The sequence below is a fragment of the Electrophorus electricus genome, chromosome 18 (genome assembly GCF_041902795.1).
Source record: "Electrophorus electricus isolate QZ-2024a chromosome 18, ASM4190279v1, whole genome shotgun sequence".
NCBI classification, from domain to species: Eukaryota; Metazoa; Chordata; class Actinopteri; order Gymnotiformes; family Gymnotidae; genus Electrophorus; species Electrophorus electricus.
Genome location: NC_137514.1, coordinates 3,755,918 through 3,766,424, shown reverse-complemented (window position 1 = coordinate 3,766,424; position 10,507 = coordinate 3,755,918). Strand labels below are relative to the sequence as shown.

Here is a 10,507-nt window from a genome sequence, read left to right as displayed (position 1 = left end):
ATTTGATAAAACAACTGCCAATCACACCGCTTGCCCTGGAAACATTTGGTGAGAATTGCTGTCACTCCAAGACAATGGCGCTGCAATGGCCAATAGAAATCAATATAAAATGGAAAAAGGGGGGGGGGGGGTCTAATGCTCTATTCAGTAATACTTTTACGTCAGTAACGTGCAGTTAGAGTTAAACAAAGGCTGCGTAGTTTGGGTTTGCTTACGAAGGAACTGAACGCGTGTTTTTACGCAAAGAAGTGAGCACGGAATTAAATAACTTTATTAACACTCTGTATACCATTTAACCATCTAAACATCTCACACAGTTGTTTTGATGGTAATTTAACTTTCTATGACAAAAGAACTTATCTTAAAGCGGAAGAATGTTTTAAAAGGCCACATTGTGGAAATTTACCCGAGCGTGGGATTTGTGGCGATCTGATGCATGTAGACGGCTGCAAATCGGTAAGCAGGTACTTGTATTAGTCCTAAGAAATGTTATGTTGATCAATGTACTGTACTTTAAGAATATTCGATGTTATCAATAATTTATTTGAGTATGCCAGTTTGGGCTTGCTAGGGAGCGTTAGCGCATAAGGGGCTTAAATAAAGAGAGTGAAACAATATATGTAATATGTGTGATGATCAGTAAGTGGGTGATTGGAAACGTGATTGGGTGCTACGATTGGTTGAAGAACAGGTGAGTGACGGACTGGAGGTGTCTGATTGGCTGGGTGACAAAGAGTGTGTGTGTGTGTGTGTATGTGTGTGTGTGTGTGTGTGTGTGTGTGTGTGTGTGTGTGTGTGTGTGTGTGTGTGTGTGTGTGTGCGCGTGTGTGCGTCTGTATGTGTGCGTGTGTGTGTGCGCGCGTGCGCGTGTGTGTGTGTGTGTGTGTGTGTGTGTGTGTGTGTGTGTGTGTGTGTGTGTTTGGCTGGCTGGGTGTTTGGCTGGCTGGGTGTCAATATTCTTCATCTTTTGGGTGGGATGAGAATAGAGCTCCTAGAACAGACCTGAACAACAAGCTCTCACTACATACAGTTTGGCCACTTCAGTCTTCTACACTGCTTAGGACATAACAAAACTGTTATTAATACAATGTGTACTTGATTTATTACTGTGTAAATACATTTGTATGTAATACTGAGATGAGGTGTTAAAATAGTTGAAGTTGTTTTTATTTTGTTAAAGTTGGTAGAATTATTTTGTGTTTTTATTCTTATCTCATCTGCTTTCACCTTTTTCATTTACAGTCTGGACAAGGATTCCTCTAAATCCTTTTGTGATTCGATCCAGAATAAATAGCCCTCAAGGAATAAAACTGAATTGAAATGAGATGACAAGAGCCAAACCTCCTCAGTAATACAGATGTGCATCAGATCAGTCTGACTGATATTTGAAACAGTGTAAACAGAAGCAGAAATGTGATGAACTCAGCTGTGTTGTGTGCTGTTGTGTGTCTGTGCAGGTTTGTTTAATGATGTCACTCAGAACTCCTCTTCTAACTCTCACTCTCATCACTCTGTTCATGTCTCTGGGTAAGACTGCAGTCTTCATCAAAATTGTATTTTTCTTTGTAAAATTTCCAAAACTGTTGAAACCTGCACAAATTCTGATATCAGAAAATTCTGATATCTAGTATAAAGATTTTCTGACACACTGTTCCCATTTAATGAAGTTAATTTACATTGGTTACCAAAGCCCCCACATCCCCCTCACCACTGCTACAGAGCTTGCTGAGTGCTTTGTGGTTTTTGTCAAGTTTAGGGCAGCCTTAGATTAAGAGCACACTGTGGTAAGATTACAATTCACAACCCAAATATAACTACAAAGTGCAGATATATTTTTGTTTGTTTTTCTCTTTATTCAACCTCATATATTATGTGACTGAGCGTTAAGTTGTTCAGAGTCACTAGTGTCCACTTCTCCCCAAGCTCCTCCCCCACCCTGCTACAAGCTCTTTTCACATTGTGGTTTAGCTCAGAATCAGCTCAGAGTTCTGCAGTAGCTGCTGGAGTTAGAGAGGAGAGAAGTGAAGCTGTAAGCGAACTCTCACTCTCTTATGGGGCCCAGACTCTTCTAATGACCTCTTGCATGCATTATATGTTTTAGGGGTTTTTGGAACAAAATGGAGTGTGAAGTACAACCCAACTAAAATATGTGTTTTAAAGGGGTCCACAGTGTTTATCAATGGCAGTTACGCATACCCAGCAGGGCTGGAAGTCAAAGAGGAATTTTGGGTTAAAGAGCCATTCGATAGAGAACAGGACACACCTGTATATTGCAAACCCACTAAGGACTCAGGCACAGTCCAGTGTTATGTCGATAAACAGCAAAAGTTCTCCCTCAAACTGATTAATGTAACGAAGGAGGATGACTATTACTTCAGAATCAAAACAAATGTAATCGAACAAAAATGGCTGGGAGATCCTGTTAAGATCAGTGTCACAGGTGGGTTAAATCTTTAATTTCCTATTTTCTAACTGTGATGCATAGTGTCCTTTACCCAGAGGAATTTGAGTCTTGAAGTTCATTAATGCCTATTTTTAACTATGATGCACATTCTCACTTCATGTAAAGGCGTTTGAGTTTAATTAAGCTGATTACTGAGAGTGGTTAAACTGATTAAGGGTTACTCTGATATATTATTTGTACTATACAATTTGTTTCTCTCATATTTTTTTAGCAAATTCAAGACAGTTTCATGACAGCAGAATAATTTTCTTAATTGCTTGAAGTTTTTCTGGATGATTTAAAGGCTGTCTAATTGTGATGGACTTCCATTCGTTTGGTTTGATGATTTTCTCATTGTCTTAGAGCTCCTTGTGAACACTCTTCTTGAAGTAATAGAGAGAGAAGCAGCAGTTCTGACGTGTATAACCACCTGCAGTCTGACTGACAGTCCAACATTCATCTGATAAAAAAATGGACGTCCTTTATAGTCCAATACAAACCCACTCCGCCTGCAGCCAGTCAGCAGTGAGGATGCAGGCAGTTATATGTGTGCTGTAATAGGATATGAACATCTCCCCTCTCCTGCTCAAACTCTCACGGTCAGATGTGAGATTACAATGTTGGTTTCATTTTATGATTATCTGATTATTGCTAAGTTCATTTCATTGCCAAGTTCAGTTCATTTCTCAGTTAAAATGCAAAAAATACAATGAATTAGTAAAGTCTTATTAGAATTTTATATATATATATATATATATATATATATATATATTCTTTACTTTGAGTACATGAGACATTTCATTACTATAAAATGCATTCTCCACATGGTGTTATTGCCTGATTTAAGGTGAAGACATTAGTAATGGTGGGACAACTATACAACATCTCCAGAATCAGCTCTTAGAACAGTAGAGGATACAAGTCCATTAATGAACCTGGATATATGCCTGGTTGATGCAGATCATGCCTGTAGTCTCCTTGCTCCTCCTTTCAGACAGAAGACGCCATATTCATTTCTTCACATTCTCTCATTTTGTGGGTGTTAGATCCTCCAAAGAATGTATTGGTGTCCATCAGGCCCGCTAGTGAAATAGTGGGGTACAGTTCAGTGACTCTGACCTGCAGCAGTGATGCCAACCCACCTGTGCAGAACTACGCCTGGTTTAAAGAAGGAGGAACCTCACCTGTAGGATCTGGACAGACATACAACATCACCATCAGCTCTAATAGCAGCGGCTGGTATTACTGTGTAGCTCAGAATGAACACGGGATGCTGAAATCAGCTTCCATAGATGCCACTTTAAAGGGTGAGACAGTCAAACAGTTATGTTTCATTTTTCATTGATCAGTTCATTCACTTATACATTTGCTATTCACATTATGAAAGCCCTATATTGTGTGTATGAACAATAGTGTGCATATGTCTGTTTCTCTCAGCAGGTCACTTCTACATTTTGCCTATAGCTGTTGGAGTCGGCCTCTGTGGGATTGTACTTCCTCTCTCAATAGTTTTATTTATGAAGAGAGAAAGTTTAAGAAGGTAAAGTGAAAGATGTTAATATAAGTTACATGTAGAAATGATAACTTTATAGTACCTCATTTCTGTTCCTTTCCAAAAGCACTTTATTAATATGGGAAATCTTGAAAATATGACTAATATCATAAATACAATATTATGAATACTAATGTTTATTCTCTGTTTTCTGTTTGGATTAACACTGACATTTGGGTTTTTTTGAGCTCAGAGGCAAGAGGCAAAAGAGAAATAGAGATGAATCTGATTATGGGGTGAGCTATCACAGAAATCCAGATATATTTGTCAATAAGGAGTCTTAAACCTGCTATACAGTTCATAGAATTCATGTCATGACAAATCAGAGCCTTTTAATGACAGTGTCAGTCTTAGTTCTGTATCTTTAGCATTTGTTTATGTCAGAATGAGAGCTCCATCTGAAATGCAGACTGTCAACAACAAAATAACATTAGTGGAAAAACTCCAATGGAACCTTAACCATAAAGCTATTCAGTGTTTCTCATTAAACTGCACATCATTAACTCTGTGCTTCACAGAACGCCAGCCTCAAGCCCTGTCCTACCTGTGACACTTCCACATCCAGCTCTCCTGTGTATGAGATACTGCAGTGAGTTCATCATATCAGTTACATCACAGTTATAGAACTCAGTTAGAACTCTAGAATCTTGATAGCACTCTAGAATATTTTTTGAGATGGGATGTGTAAAGCTCTTCTCATTTTTACTGAATACTGCATGAATACTACGATACACAGCTTTCTTACATTACCATAATTATATAGAATCCACAGGAATAGATTATTAAATTTAGATATGCCAAAACATGCAGTTTTGTTGTGTTTTTCAATTTGTTAAGCAATATGAAGATGTTTGTGTGTGTATGTGTGCGTGTGTGTGCGTGTGTGTGTGTGTGTGTGTGTGTCTGTGTGTATTTTGTTATTCCAAACGTCCTTGTGATCTGATATTCTTTCCTGTGTTTCCTTTTATAGGACTTAAGGAAACATCACTAAGAGAATCATCACTGAGAAATTAAACTTGCAGCTGTATCCCAATGCAGTCAAAAAGAGTGAGAGATATAGAGGGGAAGAGAGATGGATGATCACATGTAGACAAGAGTGTTTAGTTAATCAACAGTAAAAAATGTAATCAACTGCAAAAAATGTTGCAGCCTTTCATTTTTTATTTTTTTTTTGTACTGATGGAAAATAACCTTGTTCTTATTCTGAAAATCGAATTAATTAATAAATCTAAATTAAAATCTAAATGTTTTATTATTTGTTAATTCAATTTTTATCTAGTCCATTAATTTTAATCCAGTTAAAATACTTGAATGCGGTTTCCTCAAAAGCATCATGATGTTTATATCTTGTTCAGTACGTGTACTCAGGGATTCTCACTCTAGCAATCTGAACTACAATGAAAATAGAACAAAATAATGTAAGGTGAGCTCGAACCCACGTCAGCTAAATGATGACACCGACAGCCTACTGGGTGAGCAACCACACTTTAATGGTTGGCCCCTGTGCAGAACAGTTAGATCGTGGAACAAGTAAACAAGAAAAGTAAATAACCAAAAGGTGAGGAGTGAACCTCAGCCATTTTGTTATGATGTGAACGAGCTCCTGCTAGACAGCTGTGACCATAAAACAATCTGCGCGTATATCGCTCTTCAAAGGAATGGAGGACAACAACACTAGAGGGAAAGAAAAACTAAACACCATGCCGAGTGTGGGAAAAGGGAGAACCAAGGATGGCAGCCCCGATGCCCTGGGGAAAATCAAACTAAAACTTCCCAAACAAAACCAGAAAACAGGAGCTGTAATGGCTAATTGGAGGCTAAGGAGAGAGACAGATTTGAGGGGGAAAACTGCAGAAGGCAGGAGACGTGTAAAAACACAGACACCCTCGCAGCACAGAAGTGAGGTGTCACACAAGGGCTCACAGACCTCAATACCCAGAACTTGGCTCAGAACTTTGGCAAAGACCCAGCATTGGGTCACTGGGCTTATATAGACCTAGCCCAGCTTTTGGGCGTTAAGCCTAATTAGTGGCGTGCCTGACTCAAGACCTCCCTCTGGTGGTCGGAGGAGGCCTCGGCCTGGCACCGACCCTTACAAATAAGGTTACAAAACAACAAAAGCTCCATCATGTAAGGATTAGATCCACACTACCAGCACCTATAAGACTGACAAAAAATAATTCCTTTAAACTCTTTATCATGGACTTATTAGCTAATAGCTGTTGTTAAACATCATGGCACCAAAATATATGACAGCTTAATGAAAGACACTCTGACCTGCTAGTTAAATTAAAAACAGGAGGCAATGGAAAAAGAGTCTGGCTTGCCTATTTACCCTTGTAAAAAATCAAACAAGCAAAAAAACAGGGTTCCATTGACTCAAGTCTTTCAACAGTGGGACAAAACATGAGGGTCTCGTCTGGAGCATCCATTAGTTCTGTGGGAGTTAATGGGCTGCACATCTCCTTCCCACAAAACCTTCCTTCAGTGTGTTACACCTGTCACTGACTGTGGAATACATTTTCACCATCAATTTGTGAATATTCCCAACTCACAATTTAATCTTCTGGGTTATGACATAATGTCTAAATTAGATATCACCCATTATACCAGATGTCTCTAGTATAAAAAATATAATTTCCGACACACACACACACTCTTCACCGTGGTTGATCTTTGCTCTGCCTTCTTTAGTATCCCTGTGCAGGCCGACACAGCCCATTTTTTGCTTTTTATATTCAGAAATAAACAATTATCCTGCACTAGCTTAACTCGGACTAGGTTGATGGGGCTTTCAGACCTGTGGGATTCCTATTGGAATTTATGGCACCAGGTCTTCCTGTGTGTTCACACTCTGTGGCTGCTGCTGCTGCTGAGAAAATACTAGTCATCAGATCTCCAAGGTGTTAAACACATCAGCCACACAACATGACAGCTCAGAGGTGTAGCATCTGTGAAACATTTTGACATGAACTAGTAGTTTGACTGTTAAACACTCTTCTCTGCAGGGCTCTTCAGCCTTCATGCTGCATCAATCTGTCTCTCCTGAATTCAGCTTGGATACTGGAGGAACACAGTGGTTTGCTCTTATTCATACATGTAATCTGTTCAAAGATAAGCCTCTGATTATTTATAACTTCATTGGTCATTATTTGTGAACATTACACTTTCCTTCCACACAAAGAGAAAATGAAAATATATTCACTGTAATTGCTAATCCCCCCTTTGACAGAGGCAAAACACAGCTCATAACATGCAAACCTCATCTGAATGAGATCAAATGCAGACCTCAGCTGAATCAGATCAAATGCAGACCTCAGTTCAGTCAGCAAATATAAGTTGATGTCGCTTGCATGAAAGATGGGTTACATCCATGTGGGTTAAAGAATGTAAAACAGAAAGCAGGTAATTACAAAAACATTTCTCTAGATGGCAGTGTAAGATAAGCATGGGTAATTTTGCATATGTATAAAGTAGGAGTACTGTCCAAGGTTCTGAAAATAGCAGCTCTAGGGTGCAGGAGCTTATTTGAGTTCAAGAGTGCTGCGTCAAATATAACTGGCATCCACTTAATACCACAATGAAAAAAAGGTTTGCTGGTTCAAGCCCCAACATTGCCAAGCTGCCACTCTTAGGCCCCTGAGAAAGGCACGTAATCCTCAATTGCTTGAATTGTAGTCTGTCACAAATGTAAGCTGTGAACCTGATCAGCATACAGCTTGACACTCAGCACCCCCTGCACTTCACAATCCAGTTTTGATGCTTTCAAAGGTTGTGTGGCAAATTGGTTGTGTGGGAAATTGCTAGGATATGCCTCCTCTTATATCTTAGCTGATGTAATCTGCATTTCTCTGTACAGTTAGAAGGCTCCACTAATGTAATACTCCCATGTCATGCTTCCCCTATTCTAGCATAGCAATACCCTTGGCAACCTGCCTCATGTCTTTGTTTTGATTTCGAGGTTTAGTTTCTTGTTTCGTTTTTCTCTACCCCTTATTAGTTTCAGGTGTTTCTTATTATCCTCTTGTTAGCCTGTGTATTTAAGGCCTGTGTTGGCCATGTTTCATCGCTGGTCATTGAGTTCCTCTATGATATCTTGTCTGGTTGTTGTGATCATCCTGTACAATATATTGGTCTGCGTTCTCTGGTCAGTGTTTCCCACTTATATCTCTGTGTTGTGTTTGTTATTGTATTCCAGATCTGTTCTATTCAGTTGTTCATCTCTGGACTGTAATTCTGACATACATCTCTAACACTCAGTATAAATCTCTACTCAGCATTTGTGTCTGCCCTCTATTGCTCTGCTTTACCGTTTCCACTGTGAAGGTGAGCACTCCATCTTAAAATCCCTCTTTCTAAAATCAAAATATAAAGTTTGCTGTGTAGCTGCTTATAACTTTTCAAATGATTTGGCTTGTTCAAATTCTTATGCATTTGTGATTTGCAGTGGTTTCATCCATGTCGTCCATTGAAATGATCTGTACTAAAAAACTTTGCCAAATTAACAGTAACTTTAATAGTATCATTATGAATTCTCGAATAAATTGCTTTAATAAATAGTGATGTAACATACTTCTAGCTCAAACTCGAACTTGTTTCTGATTATCACATACCACATTTCCTGTGTAAAGAGTCACTAATTTCTGCTAATTCTGAAGCCCTTCTCCCACCCTGCTACAAGGCTTATGGATCTCCTCCCACTTTGGGGTTTAACTCAGAAGAGAGGAGAGAAGTGAAGCTATAAGATAACCCCCACTCAATTATGGGGCCCAGACTTCTCTAATGACCTCTTTCATGCATCATATGTATGTTTCAGGAGTCTTTGGAACAAAATGGAGTGTGAAGTACAACCAAACTGAAACATGTGTTTTACAAGGGTCTATAGTGTCTTTGAATGGCACTTATACATACCCAAAACACCTTGAAGTGAAAGAGGAATTTGGGATCACAGAGATAGGATAGAAGTGTTGTTTATCTCAGACTGAATAATGTAACAGAGGAGGATGAATGTAACTACTACTTCTGATTCAGGACAAATGTACCCAAAGAAAAATGGCTGGGAGATCCTGTCAAGGTCATAGGTGGGTTAAATCCATGATTCCCCATTTTCTCACTGTGATGCACAGTGTCCCTTTGCCCAGAGGAATTTGAGTGTTGAAGCTCATTTATGACTATGCTGGGCCATAATATTATACTCAAAGTCACAGGTGAGATGATCACCATTTTCTAACTGTGATGCACATTTGCACTAAAGGGGTTTGAGGGTAATTAAGCTGATTAATGAGTTGTTAAAGCTAATTTTGGGCTATGCTCATATATTCTTTGTACTACACAATTTGATTTTAGCAAATGCCAAAACTAAATTAAAGTAAATTAAAGTTTCAAATTAAAGTAAAAAAAAGAAAGGTGACCGCAATATCATGGTATTTTTTGCCTGATATTTTCCTGCATGATTTAAAGGATCTTCTAATTCTTCTAGCCCTCCATTAGTATCTCATTGTACAAGAGCTCCTTGTGAACACTCCTTCTGAAGTGACAGAGAGAGAACATTCATACAACATTCAACTGGTACAAAAATGGACGTCCTTTATCCTCTAATACAAACCCACTCCACCTGCAGCCAGTCAGCAGTGAGGATGCAGGCAGTTATATGTGTGCTGTAAGAGGATATGAACATCTCCCCTCTCCTGCTCAAACTCTCACTGTCAGATGTGAGTTTACATTGTTTGATTATATAATATAAACTATTACTAAATGAATTTCACAGTTAAAATGTAAAACACAATGAAACACGAAAGAGTCACTAAATCTTCAACATGTATAGATCTCAGACCCTCGCTGGTACACAGGCAGCCCTTACAGATCACATCCACCAATCACTGCACACATTCACTTCCCCAATCCAAATCACCTGTTTACTTGAATAATCACCTAGACCAAGACCTCATTTATCTGCACCCTATTTAAACCCCACAGGTGCCTGAGTTCAGTGCGTTACAATGATGGCCCCTTGTCTCAAGTTAAAGGCTCTGCTTAGTAAGTTACTTTGAAAATGTATTTTCTGTCTTTGGTTGCATTTGGGAATTAAACAATTATGCTCCTCACTTGCACCTTGCTCTTGTTTCATGACGTCACAATAGAATATCTTTAATTTGAGACATTTTATTATCAAATTCGTTCTTTACATGGTGTTATTTATGCCTGATTTAAGGTGAAAACATTAGTAATGGTAGCACAACCATACATCATCTCCATCTCCAAAATCAGTTCTTAGAACAGTGGATAATGCAAGTTCAAATACAAGTCAGCTAATGAACGTTTATATAGACACTACACAGCTGTAACTACATGGTTTTGTATCACTGGTTGATGTTTACCATAACTGTAGTCTCCCTGTTCCTCCTTTCAGGCAGAATATGCTATATTCATTTCTTCACATTCTCTCCTTTTGTGGGTATTAGATCCTCCAAATAATGTCTTTTTATCCATCTGTGAAATAGTGAAGTGACTCT

At 38.7% G+C, this 10,507-nt stretch overlaps 1 protein-coding gene and 1 long non-coding RNA gene across 3 annotated transcripts; both read left to right on the top strand.

Moving 5' to 3' along the window:
• The first annotated feature begins 193 nt into the window (after window positions 1-193).
• LOC118242610 (B-cell receptor CD22-like) lies at window positions 194-5,151 on the top strand. 2 transcript variants are annotated; one of them, XM_035534584.2, is made up of 7 exons: window positions 194-456; window positions 1,458-1,527; window positions 3,490-3,750; window positions 3,881-3,983; window positions 4,189-4,231; window positions 4,514-4,584; window positions 4,966-5,151. In XM_035534584.2, exons 1-7 carry the CDS (start codon window positions 433-435, stop codon window positions 4,970-4,972), a joined length of 579 nt encoding a protein of 192 aa, XP_035390477.2. In that variant the 5' UTR covers window positions 194-432; the 3' UTR covers window positions 4,973-5,151. The 2 variants fall into 2 exon arrangements, with proteins under 2 accessions (XP_035390477.2, XP_081556914.1); XM_081700788.1 differs by having other exon boundaries at window positions 196-456; window positions 3,884-3,983.
• A 3,890-nt stretch (window positions 5,152-9,041) lies between these two features.
• LOC145651959 (uncharacterized) lies at window positions 9,042-10,032 on the top strand. The gene is made up of 3 exons (XR_014118138.1): window positions 9,042-9,076; window positions 9,475-9,706; window positions 9,972-10,032. It is a non-coding gene; the product is annotated as an uncharacterized LOC145651959 (long non-coding RNA).
• The last annotated feature ends 475 nt before the right edge of the window (window positions 10,033-10,507 follow it).